Source organism: Cygnus atratus, chromosome 3, assembly GCF_013377495.2.
Source record: "Cygnus atratus isolate AKBS03 ecotype Queensland, Australia chromosome 3, CAtr_DNAZoo_HiC_assembly, whole genome shotgun sequence".
Classification (NCBI taxonomy): domain Eukaryota; kingdom Metazoa; phylum Chordata; class Aves; order Anseriformes; family Anatidae; genus Cygnus; species Cygnus atratus.
In genome coordinates this window covers 57,153,688-57,178,522 of record NC_066364.1, presented here as the reverse complement: position 1 = coordinate 57,178,522, position 24,835 = coordinate 57,153,688, and the positions used below count along the sequence as shown (strand labels likewise).

Here is a 24,835-nt window from a genome sequence, read left to right as displayed (position 1 = left end):
CTGGGAAGTTGAGAATGAACTAAAATATTGAGTGATTTCTAGAAGAAATGGAAAGCAAACTGTGGCTTTGTTTTTCTCAGGCTGGGAGAGGAATATAGAACTGATAGTAACAGAGTTCATAGGCTTTGAGACTTTGTGCTTAAGTTAAGACGTGTGGATAGAATGTTGAAAGGAGTCAAAGGCATCTGACTTCGCAAATGATGTTGCCCCCACATTTTTACAAAGACCAGTATTTTCCCTTTGCAAGGGACTGGCAGGCACACTAAGACAGGGAATCGAGACACATCTCCATGTTGTTCAGGCATGCTCTTTCAGAGTACTGGAGAGTGGGGGACTCTACCTAGCCTTTCAGTCTTAGCATAATTTTATTTTACATCTAATTCATCTACAAAATTACTCCATTTGCCATTAGATAGATGCAAGATACCATCCCATTAAGTAAGCAGAAAATTGTATTACAGTGGTAATAGCCTGGCTGACAGAGATAATAAAGCATGCAGTAAAAGGAGAAACTGTTGAATAAGAATGAATTCTCGGAACAGATTTTAGAAACAACTCTCATGTTCAATGTTTAAAATTCAATGAATGACACTGATTTTCACATTTAGTAATATTCCCTAACAGAAATGCCAATATCTACTTTGATCTTACATGAAGCGGAAGAGATGTATTTCAGTTGTTAAGAAAGACAGGAGATTCTCAGTTGTATGATAAGTTACAGTATTTTTAAGAATTGCAAATGCTTACTCTAAGTGATGTAGTATTAAAAATTTTCATATGTTTCCTTTACAGGAACTGAATTTCAACCATGTTAGTAGAGGATAAACAGGTGGTTATTTTTTGTCACCTTCTGTTGCTTTTCCAGATAATTGCAGATTTGAAAAGGGCATGAAGTCTGAGCCTTATTTAGCTTCCTCTCCTCTCTGAGATTTCCTTTTTCTGTTTTCACTCTGGTCTATGCTGTCAAATACCACTCAGTTTCCGGGACCATCTTCTTTATGACAGCATGATCTTTCTGTAATTGTCCTTACAACTTCTTGTTAAGCTTGACTTTGCACCAAGTTTTCAATGTTTCTTGTCCTTCAGACTCTACTTTCTTGTAGATTCCTATTTCTGAATCCTTTCCTCCTGCCCTGTGATGGGTTGTACCACAGGTAGCTTATTTGCTTTTCCCTCGCTTCTTTTTATGGGTCTTTGCACTATAGTGAAATGTAGTGGCAATTTAATACCCTGCATTCTTTGGGAGCTGTGTAGCTGCAGGAAATTAACCCAATAATTAGGCTTTCTCATCTCTTTCATCAGTGGTCTTTTTCTCCTTATCCTGTCTCTTCCCTCTGGCCCACTAGGCTGAACTGTGGTTCTGCTGTTCTCATATTCCACTTCTTTTTTAGCTTAGATATTTGCATCTTTCTGTCTTTGCCCTCGGAAGCCATCAATGGAAGGATACTTCAGGCTCCAGAACAAAAAATGTTGTATTTAAGCTAGGGGCTCTTCTACATGATACTATTTTCCTGAAGCTGAAGCAGATGAATGATTCCCTTTGGCACAGAATGGGGGCACTGAGCCAGAGCTCAGAAATACATTAAGACTCTACACCAGAGTAGAAATGGAGCTGATGAAGAAATACAGAAATACATCCTTATACTGATCTGGGGAGAGCTGCCATGCCCAGTTATTATGTGTGTCATCAGAATTAGGCAGGAGCTTTCATTTATATATTTCACACAGGCTGCTGAGTTTCAGTGAGCAGGAGGAGGCTATTTGTCAGGCTAGGACCTTCAGCACAGGGTAGGAGATGTTGGAGAATGGTTGAGGAGATGCGAGTCAGAGAAAAGCAAGTTTGAAGCAAAGGCAAATTATTATGCACTTTGCAAACATGCCATGACTTTGGGAGCCAACGGAAGGATGCTGATGAAGAACACTAATGCTTACAAATTTGAAATTTAGAATCTGTGAAAAAGCTATGAAAATGTTAACGTGAAACAACCGTGAGGACAACCCGTAGTAGTCTAAAGTGAATTAGATTTTTTTCTGTGACAAAAGCTTTTTTATGTTCTTCAGCAATTGGAGGTTTTGTATGTCGCTGTCAGATAGTCATAACATTAATCTGTTTGCTTGTGAGTTATTTCCTGTGGTTTCACAGTATTACAACCCTTTCTTATTTCAGTACACCCATTATAACCAATGGAACCTCCTCCTTAAGTAAGTTCTAATCAGCATAAATAGGAATGCAGAGTCAAGGCCTTTTGTCTGGATTATGTTCTTCACTTTACTGTGCTTTGAATTAATGACAGAACTCACTCTAACGCCAATAAAGCTTTTTGATTTTACAGCATAGTAGCAGTGCTCAGAGTATATATATCCGACTTCTGTACTTTTATGTTACCTAGAGTACTGCAGAAACACAGACCTAATTTTGTGCACCAGCTGATAACTTCCCATTCTTCTCAAAATCTATTTATTTATAACTGCCATGGGAAATCTGTTCTCCTTTTATGATGAATGGTGTGAGGTAGCAAAGAAAGGTTAAAAGACTTAATAGAAATTGTTGGAGGCAGAAACAGCATTTTTTGTCATTTGGTCTCCAGAGTGTGACCAGAGCCAAAGCTTTCTGTGTAGATTCTATATCGTTCTAATATACAAGACTTGACCACAAACATGTCTATAACGTAAATGCTAGCAGATGTGTTTGTGTAGACAAAGCTAGAGTGTACAGGCAAATCCAGAGTTCTCCACTGAACCTTTTGGGGTGAATATAGACTTGTGAATATATTAGTACAGAGAGATAGGAAATAGTTGCAATTTCCTTTCCTGGTTTGGAGCTTTTGGAAATATATATAAATATATATGCATATAATATATATATATCATGACAAACAGAAGTTGTTGTTGATTGCAGCAGAAGCTTGCAAGCATCCAAGGTTTGGAAGGTGTTCTAGCAAGGCATATGTTTTCTATCAGTTACTCTTACTTGCAGTCCCCCAACCTGCAGGTATTTCATTTTGCAATGTTATTCCTGCATGCATCCACATGGAAACACAAGATTTTTAATCTAGGTTGTCAATTTTCAGAATTTATTTCTGGCAACCACTGCTGATTTCCTCTTTATTGTTCGATATTATTAATTGTAATGCTTTTTTTTTTTTTTTTTGGAAGCTAAGAACAAACTAGAGAAATAAAGTGTTTCCTGAAAGAAAGAGAAAGCAACTGTAGCTAGATGCAATTTTTAAATGTAAAAAAAAAAAAGTTAATGACTTACATTCCTTAACATATTCATTAATTTGTTTTTAGTTCTTATACTCATTTTAGATATGCAGTAAGAAAAGTAAGTAGTATTCAAATTGGCAACGATACTCCTACTGACAGAAGCTTAATAATTCAAAATATGGTAAGCATTTGTTGAAGCCTAATTAACTCTTACAGACCTTTTAATGATGAAATATGAACACAAAATAAGAATTCATTCCTTCGCTATAGGAAATATATAATATATAGGAAATGCCCAGTTAGCCGTGTTTTAGAAGGTTTGTTGTGAGAGAAACGAAGTAGGGGGAGAGTATGACAGATGTACTGGACCCTGGGCTTTATAAATCCTCATTGCAATGCAGATATGTAATTGCAGGAGGCACAGTGTTTTTTTCAGAGACGTATGTCTTTATGGATAGAAATAGATTGCTCTGCTAGTGCTCCAAGCTGGGCAGATGCAAGATAGCTCAGTTCTTACAGCCACGTTAGAGTAATGTCATCAAGCTGACATTTTCTTTTTCTAAGCTCTGGTTATTGGCTCAGGTAGAGAGCTTGAGATAACCATTGCTACATGGCATGAACCAGAGACATCTTGTGCCCAGTCAATTCAGAATGCAGGCAGAGGAGTTTACATCTCTCTGCATGGATCTGTGTTTTCCTGGCGTGGTGCCTGTCTTGTCAGTCTGTTTTGTACGTTGCATGAAGATGGAGGAAGGCAGCATGATCTAGGGAGCTGGGTACTGGACTTGCAAGGAGGAATTTGAATTCTGTTCCTGATTTTGATACAAACCGGCTGCGGGACCACAGGAAAGTAATTACACCTTTCTGCTTACTCTTGCAACATTTGTTCTGCCTTGTTTATGTAACCTGTGGGCACAGATTAGATCTCCATACATCACTGAGTGCTCAGGCTGAACAGAAATCAGGACAGTAGCTGGATATTTCACAACAAAAGCTGCTGTCAAGGAAAGAAAGAAGAAAAACAAACAAACAACCCACCACCACAAAAAAACAAAACTGGAGAGCTGTGAAAAGAACTGGTAAGGGATAATCTCATCCCAGTCCCTTTGATCACCAATATCAGCCTATGTCTCCTTGATAAAAATCTCTCATTATTTTTCTCTCTAAGTCTCTTCTTCTGTCATTTAACCACAACCACGGATTTCTACTCTGTCTCTCTGTCTCCTATAACTCTTGAAGTCTCAGATTCTTTACGTTCTTTCCGGATCTTGATCCCATGTCTTTCCCCCTCTTCCCCCCCTTCTCCCCCCCCCCAATGTGTGATCTTTGTAATGGAGCCTTTGCTTGGCTGTTTTTCTGTCTTCTGGTTCTTAAGTCCCAGTCTTATCCTTTTCCCTCCCTTTCCCATCTTCCCTTCTTCCTTCCAACTCTTTATCAGTGTCCAACCACCCCCTGTATTTTAAGACTATTCCAGCTCAGTTTCCTCATATTCTACTGCAAATATATTATCCCCTTTTCTTACAGTTTCTCTCTTCTCCAAAATTTGTTCTTTCCCCCTGATTCTTCTGCCCACTCACATCAATCTCTCAGCTTCTTTTGTTTGTTCTGAGCCTTTCTTTGTTTCCAAGTCTTAACTCTTCACTTTTGCATCTGGATTGAGGGCAGTGGAGGGTCATTCACTGTACTGTGAAACAGCAACTATATCAATTATATCAGCAACTATGAGCACAAGAGAAAATGTTTCTGGTTGTAATGCCTGGCTTCAGCCTTTCTTAGACCAATATGGAGCAATAGTAGCAGGAGTAGTTAGGCATTGTCTTCTGGAGTTGGAACATAATCTGTCAGCTTGAGTAAATGTACAGATTGACAGCTAGGGAGGGAGAGTATGTGATAGTTTATAAATACAGATTTTTCTGCAATTTAAGCTGGTAAACTCCAAGAAATAATTAGCTGGTGATCTATAGGAATGGAAAATCTTAGAAGGGATACTGTTGGGCCAGTCATGATTGGATGAATTACAAAAGCACAAAGTATATATTGTATATTGACACAAAAATATTCCAGAACAGAGGCATACTGGAACCTCTCAAAAGAACAGTTGCTAGAATAACTTAATATGAGCAAACCAGGATATTCTGTTCTTGGAGAGAGAATCACTTTGCTGAAGTTTTCTGAAATATTAACAATGTTAATGTCTTCAGCATGTTGCAGAAATCACATCTTCTTCTAGTTGTGTGAAAAAGCTTTCATCTATTTCCTCGTATTCATCAGGTGGTCTGTAGCAGATATCCAAAAAGATGTTACCCATGCTTCTCTGTCCTTTGATCCTTACCCATAGCTTGTAGCTAGCCCGTCACCCATAACAGTGCAATGCGTTTGAACTTTGCATAAAGTTTTTTTTCCCTCACCATTAGAGATCATATCAATCTATGGCAGCACTCCAGGCATGTGAGCTATCCCGTCCTGTCTCCCATGTGATCCCAGCAAGGTCATAGCTCTGTAACTGGGTGTGGATTTCTAGCTTGTGTTTCTTTCCCATGCTGCATGCATACAAGTCACAGGAGATAGTCACCTGGTTGTGCTGCTTTGACGGAAAATGTTTGAGTCTTCTCTGTCATTCTCCAGTAACTTCCTAATTGCGCCCCTATTCTTCCATTTCAAGTTTAGTGTCTTTTCAAACAGCTACAATGGAGGGAGCAGGGACAAGGTAGAGAGAGAGAGATGAGATGTTATGCCTGCTGATGGAGCTGATCAGCTTCATAGGATCAGTGTAGTAAACCAGTATTCTTTGAAGAGTAATTTACTTGCTCCTGGCACCAGATGGCAGCAGGGTAGGATTTAATAAGTCTTTCACAAGCCCAGTTCCTCCCTGGGTTTTTTGGAGGACCCAAATATCAAGTCTTGGCAGCACTGCTACTAGAGGTCCCTTTAAGCAGAGTGCTTTAGTGATCTGGAGTCTGTTTGTTGCCTCATGAAAATTCAAGTTGCTTTGGTGAACAGCAGCATGATTATGAAATTTCTTTTAAAAAAGATTAGAAACAAATCTCTGCCTTGGTTTATTCACGAAAAAGCAAACAAAATCCTGTGTCTCCAAACCTGGCTCAGTTATTCTCTAAGTGTCACATCCCTGCAGACGCAGAATCCCCATTTACTTTTGTCAGACTTGCTTATGTGGAATTCTATTACATTTGGTATCCTGCCTAAATATTTTGTTCCTTTACAAACAGTACTCGGCAGGGAATACTGTTCATAACCTGTGAGGGTGTGATTCTGACTTCTTTGCTCAGAGCACACTGTGATCAGTTCCACTGATTTCACAGTGAGCAGAATAAGCAGAGTTTACTTCAGTTTAGTTTTCTGAGCATGTGAAAAGAATAATAATGGAGAAATAAAATAATTTCTGCTACAAAATCTGTATTAATAATTCTCTGAAAATGTCATGCCACGAGGGGGAAAAAAAGTACGTTTGCAAAGCAGTTTACACTTAAACCTCATAAAATTACATTTTAATTATGTGCTAGCCATCAGCAATTCATGAGCTGTGTGCTTCAAAGAGAGTTTATCAGAACTGAAAATAAACAGCCTGATTGTCAATAATAATAAACTTCAAAACATATATAATAAATAGAGGAAGATTTCAAAAGAATAAAGGTGGAAAGATATCTCATTGTGAAGAGGTTTTGTGAGGAAAGATGCCTAGAAGGGTTGTTTTTTTTTGGAGAGTCATTGAAGCTAATGTGCTGCTTTGTGGATTCTTATTAAATCAGCATAGAGCTTGCAAGGACATGCAAAAGGAGTGGGTGATTTGCTTGCTAATGGGAAAGCATTAATAAAAGTGGCATCTGTAGTCAAAAAGAATATATCTGGCATATGTATAAAACAGAAAAGAATTTAGCCATCACAAAATGAAGTTAAGTTTGAGCAACACTTTTGAGTCTGTAAGCATACTGCTATTGCTCTGCCTTGATGGAGGCAAGGGAGTTCCTTCCTTTTGGCAGGATATTACTTTATTTGCCTTTTTTTTCCTGTGATGGATATGAGCAGCCTTAGATTTGCAAGTTCTCCAGTCAAAAATGTTATTATTGATGCTACAGGTAAAATCAGCGTCCCTTTTTATTAAGCTCTATAAAAATAAAATAAAATAAAATAAAATAGGTAATAGCTGTCTTAAATAAAACTATACTGAGTGGAGGCACAGAATGAAAACAGAGTAAGAGACAAGCTTCCAAACACTTAGAAGTGTTAGGGAAAGGACACAACTCCCCTACATCCTGGTCTTAAGTCAACACCTGAGATCATTTATTGTTTGGATCATGATTCTCAAAGTTGCTTTTGGTACAGATTTGCTTCCATTATTCAACAACTATATTTGTAAAATAAACGTGTGGTGACTGTGGCTCGGGTAACTGGTTATCAGAGAAAATGGTTTGTGAGTGTGAGCTCACAAAGGGGAAGGCTGGAAAAGATACATCTGTGTTACTTACAGACCTTAGGTTGTGACTTCCTTGAGATCTGAAGGAGAGGAAAGGACTTTTTTATCTCTATCTCAGTAGGCAATGTTGCTAATGACGTTAGTAAGGTCTTCAAAATACCATACTATGTTAACAAATGAAGGTTTGGGAAATCCATTATTCCTTGGTTTACCTTCAGTCATCTTGTAATCTCATGCTGGCACTGTGCTGCTTGTAAGCTTGAGAAGTTTACTTATTTTCTAGGAAAATATGTGAAGTTTTATGGAACTTCGCAATGGTCCTCAATTACAGATGACAAGTTTTTAGTTTTGCATTTCCCAGTTTCAGTTTTTTATTTTCTCAGGTGGACGTTTAAGTGTCCAAATATATAATTTAAACATAGAGGTACCAACTTGACTGCTCAAATGGAAGATGCTAGATACCTTAAAGTCCATGTGTAAAAATGAGCTCCCTGCTCTAGCTGGCATTTTAATAACTGTCATGCTACCTTTCATAGTCGTATCCATAGTTGTATGCATAGACAGTACATAATTCACACTGGTTCTTTTGTTGTTGGTTTTGCTTAAGTATTTAAAAGTAATATATTATGCTTTTTAAATTCCAACTGCAATTTTATTTTTATCTATTGTCATTTTTGGCAGGTGTCTGGATTTTTTTTTTTAATTGTAAGACATTATGTGTGATTTGCTCAGTTTCTTAAGGAAAGAAATTGGGTAATAGGCCAAATTCAACTTCTTTATATTGCTACAGAAGCATGAAGGGGACTATAGAGGTAGACCAGGATTCTCTAGAGTAAGAGGAAATCCAGATGCCTTTGCAAAAGTACTTTCTATCAGCTGGAATGGAGGCAGAATAGAGACATTTTTGAGTGCCAAACCAGAGATCTAGATACATGTTATAGAACAGAATCAATATACACCAAATATCGTAGTCTTACTGGAAGTCTCACCAAAGCTTTGATGAATAACAGTAATAAATGATTTCTGCCCTTTATATATATATATATTTCAGTCCACTGCTTAAGTGCACTAGTCCCTTCAAGAAACACCTGGAAAAACAGAGCATTTGCACTGTGTTAATAAAGGTCAAAGCTAAGGTTGCTTCAGCCTGAAGGGAATATTACAATGGCTCTGTTTTTGTCTTCAGGGTTTTGTTTTTTTTTTTCTCATGGTCTTAAATTGAGTTCTTCAGCCACCCCACATGAAACATTTTTTTTTTGTTATATTCATTGGTGCTGATAGCAAGTCCAAAGTTAAAAATCCTGGTCACTTTGTCACCTAGCAGATTTATTAGTTATTCTGCATATAGAATTTACCAGTGCATCTTTCAGGTGCCTGTATTCCTAATGGCTTTTTGGCAGAGCCTCACAGCCATGGGTCGTTTCTCCCTGCCTTAAGAAAGTAAGCAGAAAGTAGCACCGTGGAGGTATGCACTGCTCTGTGTTTTGGCTGAACTCAGCTGCCAGCATGAGGAATAAGAACCTTGTCATGTCATAATACAGGTGGCTGTTGTGAAGCATGTCATGGGCCCTCAGGGAGTAATGTCAGTGCGGTTTCCAGTGTAAAAACAGGTGAAAGAGACTGGCAAGACCTCAAATGGGAAAATGGACAAGAGAGCCATATGCAGCAAAACTCTCACAGAAATTGCAGAATTTACTATTCAATATGTTACTCATTACTTTTTCAGAATGATGGTTCTGTGAACCTAGGTGACTAGCATAAAGTGCTTGGTCAGAAACAGAATCAGAAACACTAACTGAAGCAACTATTAAATTGAGTTCTTCAGCCACCCCACGTGAAACAATTTTTTTTGTGTTACATTCACCCACAAACCATGTCCCTAAGCACCAAGTCCAACGTTTCCTTAAGCACCCCCAGTGATGGTGGCTCCACCACTTCCCTGGGCAACCCGTCAATGCCTGATTACTCTGAGAAGCAAAAGATGTACTGTGATACTCACTTTTGATTGCACCATACATTTTGGTCCTTTTCTTTCAAAGTTCTTGTCTCAGCCACTTCCTCCCCACCCTGCCACCCCTCCCCTGCCCCCTGCCCCCAAAAAAGAAAGAGGCAATCCAACTTGAATGTTTTGTTGCAAATGCTCGATAATGTTTCTTGTGTTTGTCTCCAGTGCACTTATCAGATTGTACAGTGTGTTCCCTGGATCCCTGGGAAGGCAATGGAGAAATAATTCTGGAAGCTATTTCCAGACATAGTAAACGCAAGAAGGTGACTGGGAATAGTCAGCATAGATTTACAAAGGGAGAATCATGCTTGACAAAACTGATAGCTATCTATGAAGAGATTATTGGCTCAGTGGATAAGGGTAGAGTACTGGATGTTGTTTATGTGAAGTTTAGTAAGGCTTTCAACAATCTTTCATAATGTTCTCCTAGACAGGCTGATGAAGTGTGGGATAGATAACTGGACAGTGAGGCTGATTGAAAACTGGCTGATGAACTACTAGGCTCAAACAGTTGTAATCAGCAGCTCAAAGTCCATCTGGAAGCAGGTACATAGTGGCATACCTCTCAGGGAACAGCAAGGGCCAACTGCTCACAATGACTGGGAGCCAGGAGCCACGTGCAATAACACAGCTGAGAGGGCGGGAGCCCTACCAGTGACCAGTTCAAGTGCCTGAGCATGGAGAGCAGAACAGGCCTGGGGAAGGCAGCTGTCATCAGCTGAGGCCAGATCATCTGACAGGTTTGTGGTGACGAGGAAGGTCTGAAATTAGTTGGGGAAGTCAATCCACAGGTTGGGATCAGGTCCAGTGATGAAGAAAGAGCAAGGTCAACCTAGAATTCAGGCCACAGGTCAGGGTTAAGATCGACAGGGTCTGTGGCCAAGCACAGCAGTGACAAAGCTGCAGATGGGTACAGCTATCATAGCTGAGGCAGGGACTCAAGGCACAGGTCTGAGCTTAGGTGGAGCTCATGGACCCATGGGGTGTGGATGGAAGCCCCATGTGAAGCTCATCAGGGTAATCAAGGCCTATTAACATGCTCAGGCCTCTGGCAGTACCCCAGGGGTCTGGATCAATAGGGTCCATGGCTGGGTACAGCTGTGGTGATCTGGAAGCCTGTGCTCCTCTGACACTGCTCAAGAAGGGACTGAAGCCCCTGGGCTGAGCTGAAATGGGGCTTCTGGGCCCATGGCAGAGTATGTGAGTGAAGGTGGTCAGAGCTAATAAGGCAGATCATTGGGTGCCCTCAGGACCCTGGAAGGAGAAGAATAAGGGTGTGTGTGCGTGCATGTGAATCATATCGATATATATAAATACCTAATAGGAGGGTAGGAAGAAAGTGGAGGCGGATTTATTTCATTGCTGTCCAGTAACAGGACAAGAGGCAACAGGCAAAAATTGCAGTGCTGGCAATTCTGTTTAAGCATAAGAAAACATTTTTGCTGTGAAGGTGATCAAACACTAGAACATGTTGGTTGTAGAGGAAGGAGTCTTCATCCTTCAAGATATGCAAGACCCCACAGGACATGGCATTGGGAAGCCTGCTTTATTTGACTGTGCTCTGAGCAGGGTTGTGTTAGATCTCCAGAAGTTGCTTTCAATCTTAGCTATTTTGTGATTATTTGATTTTTTTTCTCGCTTCTGTTGTCTGTAATTGGTAATAACAAGCATAATCTAACATCTCATTTTGCGGCAGAGCGTAGAGGGGTAGAAAAGGTCAGTTCTGGAAGGGAGGAAATGAAACGGTTTCCAGGTTACTTCTGTTAAACAGGGAGACTTTGGAGTCTGTAAAGTTGTCTTCTTAGGCAAAACCCGGCCAGTGAAGAGGAGATCAGATGCAGGTACATCAAGCAGGGCATTTTCCCTGCTGCTCTGATGTGCCCCCTGTTTTGTGCAACTAGTTTGTTCTGTGCAATATAACTCTGTGTGTGTTCTCAGAGTATTAAACCTTCAATCAGACAGATACCTTACATGCATTAAGGGGAGTGATGTATGAAAAATGAAGCATAACAAAAAATTATACCTGCCACAGTGGTGGGGAATACTTCCCAACAAATAGCTTCTGTGACTGGGCTGTACAACAGTAAAGACTGATTGTGCAACGTGATTCTTCATTGATTACCAGTGTGATAGTTGAGCTCTATCTCTTAACAGTCCTGTAATTGTACTACAGTTAGGAGAGCAGAATGGCATGTTTTGAGCTGCCTTCTTTTAGACTCTTACATTTGCATATATTTACAGCCATATTCTGTGGTGTATGGAGGTGAGCCACTTAACAGGGAGAGCACCCAGCTTATAGGGTGTGCTGCGTGCTGTGATCAGCCACACTACTCTTATGAATTGTACTAGGCAGGAACAAGAACACCAAGCTTATGATGTTTGTTCACTGCAACCTGGAGGTTTATTCTTATTGCAGTGTTTGTAACATCATGAAATGCAACCCTCTGGCATTTTAAGATCCAGGTCTTGATAATGCTCCACAGTTACGAATTGCAAACATTGCATTTATTAATCTGAAGTAAAGGGCAGTGGATTAACCTTTTATAGATGCAGGTAAATTTTTTGAAGTGTTTGTTTCTGCTGAGATGTTTTGGCATATTATATGTTTTTTCTTCCTATTGTTTAAATTATCAGTAGCACTTATTGAGATGTGTAGAGTGAGTGGATATCAATTCTGTTTTTCTTTGTCTGATCCTAGTTGTATGATTGTGTTAATTGAATTTGACTCTCAGCCATGAGTTCAGGTTAGGATAATAACCAATCTCTTTGCTCAGGTCACAGATGAATACTTGCACTTACAATGTATTTGCCATGCATCTGTTTCCATCAGTGTTGTGTATAATGAGAGGCTTCTATGTCCCTGTAAAGCATGACTGATGATGACATCAAAGTGGCCTAATTACCAAGAGTGTTTTATATTACAGGCTTGGCTGAATTATTTCAATTTTTACAGATGCTTGCAGTTTAGATCTTTGATTAAGTGACTAATTAGAAGCACCAGTAACAGTGACCCTGGAAGAGTTTTGAACTGGAATGTTGCCTTGATGATACACAGATACACTCAGAAGGTTCATTTTCCTTGTGGTGTACTTCTCCAAGTGGTGTTGCTGAGTTCCCAGACTTTGGTACAGTTTCATACAGTTGGCAATTGAGGCCAGAACTGTATAATATGATCAGCCAGTCTGGCCTCTTGAATACCATGGGTCACAGAATACCTCAAGACATTTTATTTAAACAATACCTACTTCTCAGAAAAAGTTGCTGGTCTTCTGTGAAAGTTGAAAGCTACAAACAGCCTACCACAACTCTTCCTGAACTGTTGCACTCTTCCTGAACTCTTCCTGAACTGTAATGGGTAAAATTATGCACCTCCCTTCTCATCTGAATTAGCTGAAAGCAAGTTACCAGCCAGGCAACATGTATTCCTGCTACTGTGCTAAATTCAAGAGTCCAGCATCAATTCTTTATTTGTTTTGTTGTTGTTTGTTTGTTTTAAACTGCATGCTTAGGGTTAACATCATTTAGCCATCTAAAAATTAATCTGTTAACCTAAATTAGGAATTTGGCCTCCCTCAGAGAAGAAAGATGGGCACTGCTTGAAAGTGGTTCATTCCACTGGTCTGAGGGCGGCATGACTCCGTGGAGAGGAACATCCATTTCTAGAGATTGCACAGGGATCCTCAGTTTTGACATCTACATCCTAGGACTAAATTAAGCCATTTGGTCACCGTGGTGGTTTCAGGACCACCACGCTGCTCTCTCACACTCCCTCAAAAGAACAGGAGGAGAAAACATGATGAAAAAAGCTCATGGGTTGAGATAAGGACAGGGAGAGCACTCACCAGTTACTGTCACAGGCGAAACAGACTCAGCATAATGGGATTAATGTAATTTATTGCCAGCTGATAACAGACTAGAGAGGTGAGAACTAAAAACACCTCCTCCCCATCCACCCTCTTCCATCTCCTCTCACCCTGAGCGGTGCAGGGGAATGGGGAATGGGGGCTCTGATCAGTCTATAGCACTTCGTCTCCGCTGCTCCCTCACGGTCACTCTCTGCCCCTGCTCCACGCGGGGTCCCTCCCACGGGATGCCGTCCTTCCCGAACTGAGCCTGAGGGGGCTGCCCACAGGCAGCAGCTCTCCAAGAACTGCTCCCACACGGCTCCGTACCACGGGGTCCATCCCCCAGGAGCAAACTGCTCCAGCACGGGTCCCCCACGGGTGGGCTGCAGCTCCCCCCAGCCCCCCTGCTCCTGCGTGGGCTCCTCTCCACGGGCTGCAGCTCTGGCCCGGGGCCTGCTCCTGCGGGGGCTCTCCATGGGCCGCAGCCTCCTCCAGGCCACATCCACCTGCTCCACGGGGGCTCCTCCACGGGGGGGCTGCAGCGTGGAGATCTGCTCCATGTGGGACCCATGGGCTGCAGGGGGACAGCCTGCTCCACCAGGGGCCTCTCCACACGCCGCAGGGGAACTGCTGCTGTGTGCCTGGAGCACCTCCTGCCCTCCTGCACTGACCTTGGGGGCTGCAGGGCTGGTTCTCTCACATTTTCCAACTCCTTTCTCCCAGCTGCTGTTACACAGTCATGGTTTTTTTTCGTTTGTTTGTTTGTTTTTCCCCCTTCCTGAAATCTGCTCTACCAGAAGTCCACCAAGTGACACTCCCTGGCTCATCTCTGGCCAGCAGTGGGTCCCTTTTGCAGCTGGCTGGAGCTGGCTCTGATCTGACATGGGGCAACTGGTAGGCTCTGCCACCCCTGCAGACCCCTGCTACAAAAACCTTGATTTATAAACCTTTTACAGTCACAAAAGTACACTTGAACATCACTTCAGCTGATTATCCTCTTTGACCCTGTAGTCTGTTTCAGAGATGTAGCTTTTCAGGTTCCTTCTGTATTGTCTAGGCTGTTTTCCTATTGTCTTAGCATAGCTTTCACTCTTTGTTTTTATATGTGTATTATCACATTTAGTCATGTTAAAACAGATGTTATTTCATTGCACCTAGGTTGTATGAGTGACTCTCCTTTTTAACATTTCTCCAACCTCTATCTGTGGTTTAAATCCACGATTATTTTATGTTTTTCCCAGGCAGGAGTGAAGAATGTTAATTAGGGTAGGACCAAGAATTGATTCATGTGAGACCCCATTAGGACTGCTGTGGTGTTAATTTGCAGGTGATTTGCTGGTTCAGTGACATTTATGATAAATGCAGAAGAGTGGATGTTTGCTCATGACGGCTAGTTAAAAATGCATCCCAGTGATCAAATATTTATAATGAGCTGAAGACTTCATTTTAGAATGAAATTTCCTCATTCCTAGCAAAGGGAACCTTTAAATGAGAGTCTTAAGGCAACGTCTACATGAAGATTTTAAGTCAGCCTACAATCTACAGCCCCTTCCCTTGCTGGGAATGAGCATCTCCCTTAAAAATCTAAGCAAGTTTCATTTAAGAGGAAGAGGCATGGGAGCTAGTCACGGGTTTTCTCAGCATTTTGTAGTCAGTGACTTCACTGGTCCCCTGCTCTAGCCAGTGCTGCAAGATTTTGCTTCCCCTCATCTCCATCTTTGTCTGGTAAAAATACTGGGAAAAGCACTGGGTGCAGGCTTATGAGTGTAATAGACCAGAGAGCATAAGATACGTGATAGAGGGAGAAAGGTGGGTGTGGGGATGTCCAAACTGCACAAATGTCTTCCCTCTATTTTAGACTCTAGACTCCTTGGTTTATTTTTGCAGTGTGCATTCTTGACATGAGCTGCTCAACAAAATGTAGATTTAATTTGTGGCAGGATCACACTGGCATAGCTTCAGAGCACTGCAATCCGGTCTTAAGTTTTCAATAATCTAAATTCCTAAAAACCTTTAAAACTTCCCCTCATGTAATGTTATAGAAAATATTTCTCAGCCAATTTGCAGAATGTTAGCTTTACAATAGAACTTCCCAAAGGAAATGAAGACAAAAAAGAGATGAAGAGAAAAAGAAGACCCCTCTTTCTAGTGAGAAGATAGAGTGGTGATTGCTGAGAAATGGATTTCTTTCCCCTGTTAACAGAAAATCTCCTTCTCACTGTGAAGACCTCTAGACCAAGTGTAGATTTCAGAATTTTTCCTAACTGAATCCATCTCAAATTTTTGCATCCTGTCAAATGTAAAATTTGATTTTTGTGAGTTCTTCTGTAACCAGAAGTGCTGTCTCTGGTGCACAAACTTGTAGGGTGAGCTGCAAAGCTCCTTTCTCTGTTGCATGCCTACAAACCTAAACATGTTTTCGTGCATGTGCATGTTTGTGATGCCACCATTCCTTGTGAATCCAGCTGAGTGACTTTAAGAGCTGACTGTGCATACTCTTCAGTATAAAATGAACTTGAAACCACTGTAAACCTGTGGTCAGCCCCCAGCTTTGCAGAACTGGCTTCTGTGTACATCTCTAGTGAGCAGTGCATGTAAAAGTTTATTTTGATTTGGTAAAATCTAAAATGTATTTTACTGATAACTGCCATGTCCGTGTCTGTAATTTATGATTATTGCTGTTGTTGTATGGTGGTGTTTTGAACCATGTTGGTATACGGTCTGTCATACTGGCAGTCCCAGATAACATCTGGGGTGCATTGTACTGGGCACTGTGCAAACCCTGACAGAAAGACTAACTCTTTTCTCTCAGAAAACTAAGCTGACAAATAAACAGCAACTTAGACAAGCACTAGGTAATAGATTAAACTAGCATCACTGTGCAACAAAATACCTTATTCCACTGTTTTCGCTTCAAAGGTTTCATGTTCTGAGATTTACTCTTGCATTTCAGGATTAGGGAGCTGAGTGTTAGCTGACTCTGATTTCTGCATCCCTAATGAAGCCTAGTTGGATAGTGCTGGGGAACTAAGCATGTCTAGCTCATTCATCATTTAAAAGGTTCAAATGGCAGGAGGCATACTCCTCTTCAGGAATTCACTTTCGCAGTTTCCAGATATTCTGGTAGATGAGGCAGTGTGCGATCACAGAAAACGAAGTATCAGAGTTGGTTGGCTATTTGACCTGGTCATACCCAGAGCTTTGGAAAGGCAACTTTCATCTTCTACTGCTCAGGATTTTTTTCAAATAGGAAAACAGAGGAAGCAGGTGTAATGGAAGCAAATGTGCTGCTTTGTTTTATTCATTGCAAAGAATGTTTTTATCTGGTTGCATCACAGAGTTATCATTATTATAGGAAGAAGTTATATTATAATTGTATTATAATATAATTATATTATAGGAAGAAGTTCTTTACTATGGGGGTGGTGAGGCCCTGGCACAGGTTGCCCAAAGAAGCTGTGGATGCCCCATCCCTGGAGGTGTTCAAGGCCAGACTGGATGGGGCTTTGAGCAGCCTGCTCTGGTGGGAGGTGTCCCTGCCCATGGCAATAGGGTTGGAATTAGATGGTCTTTAAGGTCCCTTCCAATCCAAACCATTCTATTATTCAATGATTATTTGTTTTAGTAATGTGTTTTTCATACAAAATGTAAAGGATTTTTCTAGGTAAAACGCAAATGTGTGTCTTTTTCCCTCTTTTCATTTATTTATTTTTTTCTTTTAATTGACAAATGAATAATGGTAAAGGATCTGAAAATGATAAGTGAAGTAATTCATAGATGCAAATAAAATTATACAAATATTGCAGGATAGTTGCTCTTTTCTCTTCTGAAATATGAAGACATTCAAAAGACTAAATAAGATCTATTTTTCTCTCCTTGATTGCTCTCATTTCATATTGTTCTTCAGCAGTGTTTTCAAATACACAGGTTTTAATATGAAGAGAACATTTCTAGAGCTATTAGGGGTATGCTTAGACCCACAGCTCTGTGTTTGGTTCATGGACTTGGGTGCTGTGCTTCATTGCATTTCCCATATCCCCTGCATTTACTTTCTCGCCTTAATTTTGCAAGCAAGTAGAATACTGAAATAATTGGGTCTGCTGCCCTTGAAACAGTGTGGAGTGAAACAGAAGGAGTAAAGGGTTTGTGTGATTCTAGATACTTGTGCCAATGACAGACAAAGCCAGTGTCTTGAGTTTGTTACTGGTAAACAGCCGCCAAAGTGGCTGGCATTTTACGGAGTCTGTATGTGAAAAAGGTTGGTAGAGTTGCAGAATAAGGGAGACATTTTAAAAAACAAAGATTGCTTTCAGGAGACAGTGTATTTTCAATTTGCCAACGTGGAGAGTGTCCAGTTATTTTTTACTGCATAATCTGATACGTTGAATTAGACTCAGTGGCAGTAAGCTGAAAAATCTTTCTTCTGTCTGCTTTGATCCAGATCCATGAGCTAACCAACCATACTTGCCTGAAGGGAAAGGACAGTGAGAGTCTTAGGGCAAATTTCCATTTCCCTGATCACGGTCACTCTGCACCAGAGGCAAGTTTGTGCTGCCCCAAAGTTGTTCAATATTCAGTGACTTTTCACAGAATCACGGAGTGGTTTGAGTAGGGAGGGACCTTAAAGCCCATCCAGCTCCAACCCTCCTGCCATGTGCAGGGACACCTCCCACCAGACCAGGTTGCTCAAGGACTGTAAAGATGTTACTTCAGGACTGTAAAGACAGTGTTAGGTTTGCTTTGATTTTTGAAAGCTCTGTAGATCTGTCACAGCAGTTAGGAGGCAGCTAACTGTGAGCGTGTACAGTGCAACTGTGCAGGAATGAGGGGGGCCAGTTGCAGCTGTGGAGGTTCAGATGCTGCACATCCTTTGCCTTGTCCTGCTCTGTGAGGAGGGATAAGGGCTGGCTGGGGAGCCCTGTGCACCCACAGATTCCTTTATGTGTTAGGAATTCCTCCTGTGGTTGTATACATTGATTTTTAGATTATTTACCCTCAATAATAAACCTAAGTGTCTTGAAATCTTGGTATGTTTTATTCAGGGCTTCTTTATAAATTGCAAGGAGATTTACTGTAGTTTAGAGTCAGGTAGTGAGAACTGAGTTCATTTTACAGCTTTGCTACTCGGAGTGTGGTGCTGTTATTTCATTACATTGTGTTTTTATAGAGTAAATTTCAGATCTTTTTGTATCCGTGAAGCACTCAGCATTACAGGTGGTTAGGATTGGACATTTGGATTGCAGCTTAAGGCTGGCAAGAGAAGGATTTTGCCATCTGGTCCTGAGAAGTGCTTAGCATCTCCAGCAAGACATTGGATAAACTCCAGTGAGGGGTCACTGGAGAACTGGTGCTGCTGAACATCGCAACAGAATTGCCCATTGCATGTGATCTGGTGTGCACATAATGCAGACATTGTCTGTGGGCTTATCTAGACTGTGGAAATCTCTCAGCGTTGCCAGCACGCTGATGCAGCCTTATGTGCGCTCACAACAGCGAATGCTGGAATAGCCAGCTCAAACCTGGCTGTACCTCCTTCTTCCAGAGGTAAGCAGAGCTTATACAGTACAGTGATATATGCCCCACTTGCTGCTCTTATTATCCCTAGCACTGTTGAAATATTTCATTACTACTTGAGCAGTTCAGCAAACTCCCCATTGTAGAAACAGTACGATAGGCATTTTTTGCTTATTCTTTTCTCTTGCGGATGGGTAGCTTGGTTCGAGGTTATTAAAACCATAAAGCTGTCTGGGTAGCATACTGATCAGATAATACAAAGGCAGTCTTGTGTTTGTTACTTTTTTTTTTTCTCTTTTTAAAATTCATAGTCATTAAATAGACTGAACTGCATGTAATTTTTAAAAATATGGAAGAAAAATTTTCTGAGCCCTAAAATTACCCTTTGCAATGAACTCTCAAAACCAGTTCTAAAATTTGAGGGGCAGTTTTTTTCTGCTGTAGTTGAGAAACCGTAGAGGTGGCCTCTAGGGGCAATTACAATATGCTTTGTGGTACACTGTGCCATGGGAAAAGGATCAGCAAATGGAGAGTTATATTAAAAGAGGATCAAACACAAAGCTTTTTGAAAAAACAACTTTTGAACTCTGAATAAATCTCTCAAAATTGATTATTTATAGCAGGATATACTGCTTGATATGTGGCATTCTTCATTCAGTATGAGTATTGCCTCAGTGTCCTAACATGATGTTTATGGGGCACTGTGATTTTGAAGATGCCATCTGTCAGCTGAGGTGTGTAAATGAGATCGTAACCTCTAGTGATCAGAAATTGTGTCCTGGTGTTTTTCACAAGAAAAGAGATTATATAAATTCCCGCTGAGTCTAACCTACATACCCAAATCATCCTGCCCATTGAATTGTGTATGTTCTTCATTGCTTTCTGCTATGAAATTATGTTGCTAAACACCATCGTTTCATTGGTGATTAATATAAGCTCTGTGCGTGGTTTGCTGTAATTCAAGTAGAGCAGAATAGAAAAGTGTGCCTGGTCATTAAATAGCCACAACTATTGCTGTAGTTAAAATGGTACTATCCTGACTATATCAAAAGGGGCTTTAACATTAAAAAAAAAAAAAAAAAAAAGAGAGAGAGAAAGGAGAAACACAAGTTTTTAGTTTTATCTCAAGTCCGTAAAAATACTTTTTGCCTCTTGGATTCTTTTTTTTTTTTTTTTGGTCATGAAAAAATTTCAAAGGTTTCAGATATGTCTCATATCTTCTGAAAAGTTGTAGGGTACACAAGAAGATGCAGCTCAGCATTTCAGAACCTCATTATGTGTGGAGAGATGCTGAGCTTGGCAAGAAGGAATTTATGTAATCAAGCAGAAATATAGTTTAACTATCCCTTAGTTACTTTATCAGTGGGTGGCATTGGCAAGAATCTGGTGCAAGCAAAAGTTTGCAGTGATAACTGATCTGGAAAGGGGCTTTTTATAGTGGTATAACTAATGGTGATACATAGGAGGAAGGTGCATCTCTGAAAGGTTAACTCTTTATAGATTTGCAATTCAAAAAGAAAAACAACAAAAAGCCTTCCACATGCACATACCAATTCTGTAACAGGATAAGACTCAGTCCCTAAGTAGTTAGCTTTGTTTTTAAAGGAAGAGGTGAATTAATTTAACTATTCTTGTGTCTTTTCTAGATTCTTCTAGAATTCTGTGATTCTCAGGTATCTAGCTGAGATATTAATCATCTTTGGCTTTATTGTTTTATCTACTGAGAGCACTCAGCATTTCTTCAAGAGACAAAAAATTTTGATTCTGGTTCTTGGTGAATCCATCTGTGAATTTTAGTTCTTCTGAATCTGAGCTCATTTTAATTCTTGTATAACTCTATAGGGATTTTGAGCAAAAAGCCTTATAAGAAACCATCTCTTAAGGTTGCTTAGATTTACATGTGAGTCACTTCTATGGCATTGCCTTTTCCTTTGGAGTGAGCAGTCCACGGAGCTTAATATTCATTAGGAAGGTGATCTGCAGAAGAAGGAGAACAATTGGTACCAGCATAGGTACCAATAGAATACAGCAAAGGATTGTAATGTACAGCATACTTGCCCATTGCACTCTGTTCCTTGAGGATTATGAACAGATTTGAATTCCCACTATACAGAACTGTATGGCTTTTAGATACAGCTGTTTTCTCCCTGGCTGGTGCAGGGAAATGCATGTTTCTCGATTCTCAGTGGCACAAAGGCCCTTTTTACCAGAGAATAATCTCAGAGGGAGTTGGTGACAGTTGTATTACTGCCCTGCTGCAGGGGCTACATTTTACCTGGGGAGCATAAAAACTGGGAACAGCTGCAAGTGGGATGTTATGTATTAACATATTTTCTCAGGCACTTTCCTCTCTCCTGCTGTTTTCTTGATGATCTGTATTGATTGTTGACAGTGGGATGGTTACAGTTGTTTTCCACTGCTACCACTTGCCTGCTAATGATCTTTTTATTGTTAGCAATTATGAGATTTTTTTCCAGCAGGTTTTGAACCCAGTGCATCCTGCTCTAAAAGCAGGAATTTCTTTTCTGTTCACTTTGGCTACATAGCACAGGTGAAAGTACCAAAGAATTGTGTTCATATGGTGGTACACAGATGTGTTTGTGTGGTGCTGGTCATAAGCTAATTCACTTTGTGTAGGACTTTGTAATGTGAGCAGCTTTAAATCATGTTTATTGAATATGTTCAGAGAACAGAACAACCCCAGTAACCAGATCTATGTGTTTGTCTGCACAGAGTTGTCTACAGCATAGGCCTGGGAGAGGTGCAATGGTAGTCCACTGCGAGCTTGAAGCCTGTGAGTGGGACACAAAGAAAGATGTGCTTGTAGATGTATGCCCAGGTCAACTGGTGGGATGTCACTGACATCGATTATGTGGTTTGCCTATGTGGTTTGCGTCATCTCAAGGATTAAAAGAAATTACTTCTTTTATGTTTGCATTTGTTTCACTGTTTAAAAAGAATGACTAAATTATATACATCTTTAGTGAAATATTCAGTGCCTCTCATTTTGTTGTTGCAGCAATCACTGAAAAGAAGAGGGAGCAAAGACCTACAAAAATCAGAAAAAAAGTCACAGCAGACACCAACAGAGGTATGTCGAAGTAACAGTACTCTGGATCCTCAGGCTTCAGGGACACTCTAGAAATGATGTATATGATATGCAGTTTTGCACTTCAGTTGCTTGCTTTCTTTGGTCTTTTCTTTATACATATATGCTGCGAAATGGAGAACTCTTACCCCATACCTGCACTCAGCTGGCATGATGTCAGGGACCACCTAAATGAACCACTGGTGCTGCAACAGAACCCACCAGCTTACATGTGCTCTGTATATTTTAGGCAAAATAAGTAAACAGAGCACCAGTGGAACAAGATTATATGCTTGTTGTATAGAGATTTCAGGGTTTTTGAGCGCTGTAAAGTCTGTTGCAGCATTGCAAATCTAGAAAATACAAGGTGCCCCAATGGTATTTTCTGGAGACTATGCAGACTTTCATTGCAAGTAAAATAGGCTTTCTCCCTCTTTCAAATTGAAATATTTATTTCCCTCTCTTCTGCCTATTGATCAGTGAAAAAAATGATCACGGGAAATCCTCTTTGTTTCTAAAGCCATGTACCTGTGATTGTTGATCTTGTAATTTAAGACCATCCACTGGAGGTCTCCTGTTTTACAGCAAGTTTCTTCAAATACTTTTTTTTCCTTTTTTTTTTCCTAAGGAGGACAATGAAGACCTGAAATGCCAGCTACAGTTTGTCAAAGAAGAAGCAGCCTTGATGAGAAAGAAAATGGCCAAGATTGATAAGGAGAAGGACAGATTTGAACATGAGCTGCAAAAATACAGATCATTTTATGGGGATTTGGACAGTCCCTTGCCAAAAGGTGAAGCAGGTGGGCCACCTACCACAAGAGAAGCTGAACTTAAGCTTCGATTGAGACTTGTGGAGGAGGAAGCTAACATTCTTGGGAGGAAAATAGTGGAGCTAGAAGTAGAAAATCGAGGACTGAAAGCAGAGCTTGATGATTTAAGAGGAGACGATTTCTCAGGGACCGCTAATCCGCTCCTGGGAGAACAGAGTGAATCTCTGTCAGAATTACGACAGCATTTGCAACTAGTAGAAGATGAAACAGAATTGCTGAGGAGAAATTTAGCTGATGTGGAAGAACAAAACAAGCGCATAACTGCTGAGCTGAACAAATACAAGTACAAGTCTGGGGCCCATGAGAGCTCCAGGCACCATGATAGTGCCAAGACAGAAGCACTGCAGGAGGAGCTAAAAGCTGCACGAATGCAAATCAATGAGCTGAGTGGCAAAGTCATGCAACTCCAGTATGAGAACAGAGTTCTCATGTCCAACATGCAGCGCTATGATTTAGCCTCTCATCTTGGGATCCGTGGCAGCCCCAGAGACAGTGATGCAGAAAGTGATGCAGGAAAAAAGGAGAGTGATGACGATTCCCGCCCCCCTCACCGCAAAAGGGAAGGGCCCATTGGTGGGGAAAGTGACTCTGAAGAGGTACGAAACATCCGGTGCCTGACACCCACGAGGTCTTTTTATCCAACACCGTCTGGATGGCAGAAAAGCTTCACTGACAGGCAGCAGATGAAGGACATTCGCTGTGAAGCTGAGCGACTGGGCAAGACAATAGATCGCTTAATTTCTGACACAAGCACCATCATAACAGAGGCAAGAATTTACGTAGCTAATGGGGACCTGTTTGGACTGATGGATGAGGAAGACGATGGCAGCAGAATACGTGAGCATGAGCTTCTCTACCGGATCAATGCGCAGATGAAGGCGTTCAGAAAAGAGCTCCAGACTTTCATCGACAGACTTGAAGTTCCAAAGTCTTCAGATGATCGAAGTGCAGACGAACCTTTGTCAGTGAGTCAGGTAGACTTTTACTTATTACGGCCTACAGGTAAAAAGGCTTGGCCAAATGAATTAAGCCTAAAATTTGATGTATGGCATATTAAAATTCTTACACTAAACTGTGGACAAAAGTTTCTATTTCTTAAATTACTTAAAATCCTCATTTGGCCATATGAAACCTTGTTCTACCAAGGGGCCTACTCATGAACGGTGAATAAATATGGTCTGCATGAATTTAAAAGAATTATACTCTAGGTATAATAGAGAATACTATGTACTGTAGGAGGTGAAAGATTTTACTCCTTCTTCTGGCTTTGCAGCTGCATTTGCCAGAGTTGTGCCTTCTAAAGCAGTGTATGATAGCATTTTTGGCACATAAATGAGCATGGTTATTTTCTTGGTGGTTGGGTCCCTGCTAAATGAATAAAACCAAAATGTATTAATTTTAAACAGGAGGAAGCATACAATTTCCAAAATTATAAAGAATATGACAAACCACGGAGAAAAATAAACCATGAAAAATTATAAAGTCACAGAGCCACACAGTAGTGTGTGAATATTGGAATTGCTGTAACTGGTTGTATCTTTTGTTAAAAGGCTGTGGGTCACTGCTTATATGCAACAGTGACTAGCGTCTTGTCTGCAGTTTTTTATTCTTCTCTCATCCTCTAAGGAAAGAGCCAACGAGCATCCTGCATGTGACGTGCAGAGTTGTTCCAAAGAGGTTTTGGGGAGCAAATTCCTTGCTGACTCAAGATCTTCTGCCATGAAAAATGAAAATTACCTACCCTTATCTTATATTGCAGTCCTATAGTTGGCAAATGCTGTTATTGCTCACGGTATTATCCAGATGTTTTAGTAAGTCTCTTGCTATGTTAATTTACTTGTGTTGTCCTGCTAGTTTACAGTCAAAGTAGTTACCAGGTGAAGCTGAAAGCTATTATTTCTTATCCCTATGCTG

General features: G+C 40.6%; 1 protein-coding gene across 1 annotated transcript in view; it reads left to right on the top strand.

The window, feature by feature from the left end:
- The window catches only part of SOGA3 (SOGA family member 3), a 30,447-nt gene extending 5,762 nt beyond the window's left edge, over window positions 1-24,685 (top strand). Inside the window, 3 exon segments of the mRNA XM_035538772.2 lie at window positions 22,023-22,094; window positions 22,720-24,015; window positions 24,017-24,685. Coding sequence (XP_035394665.2) covers window positions 22,023-22,094; window positions 22,720-24,015; window positions 24,017-24,088 — 1,440 coding nt within the window. The 3' untranslated portion in view covers window positions 24,089-24,685.
- Window positions 24,686-24,835: the final 150 nt, after the last annotated feature.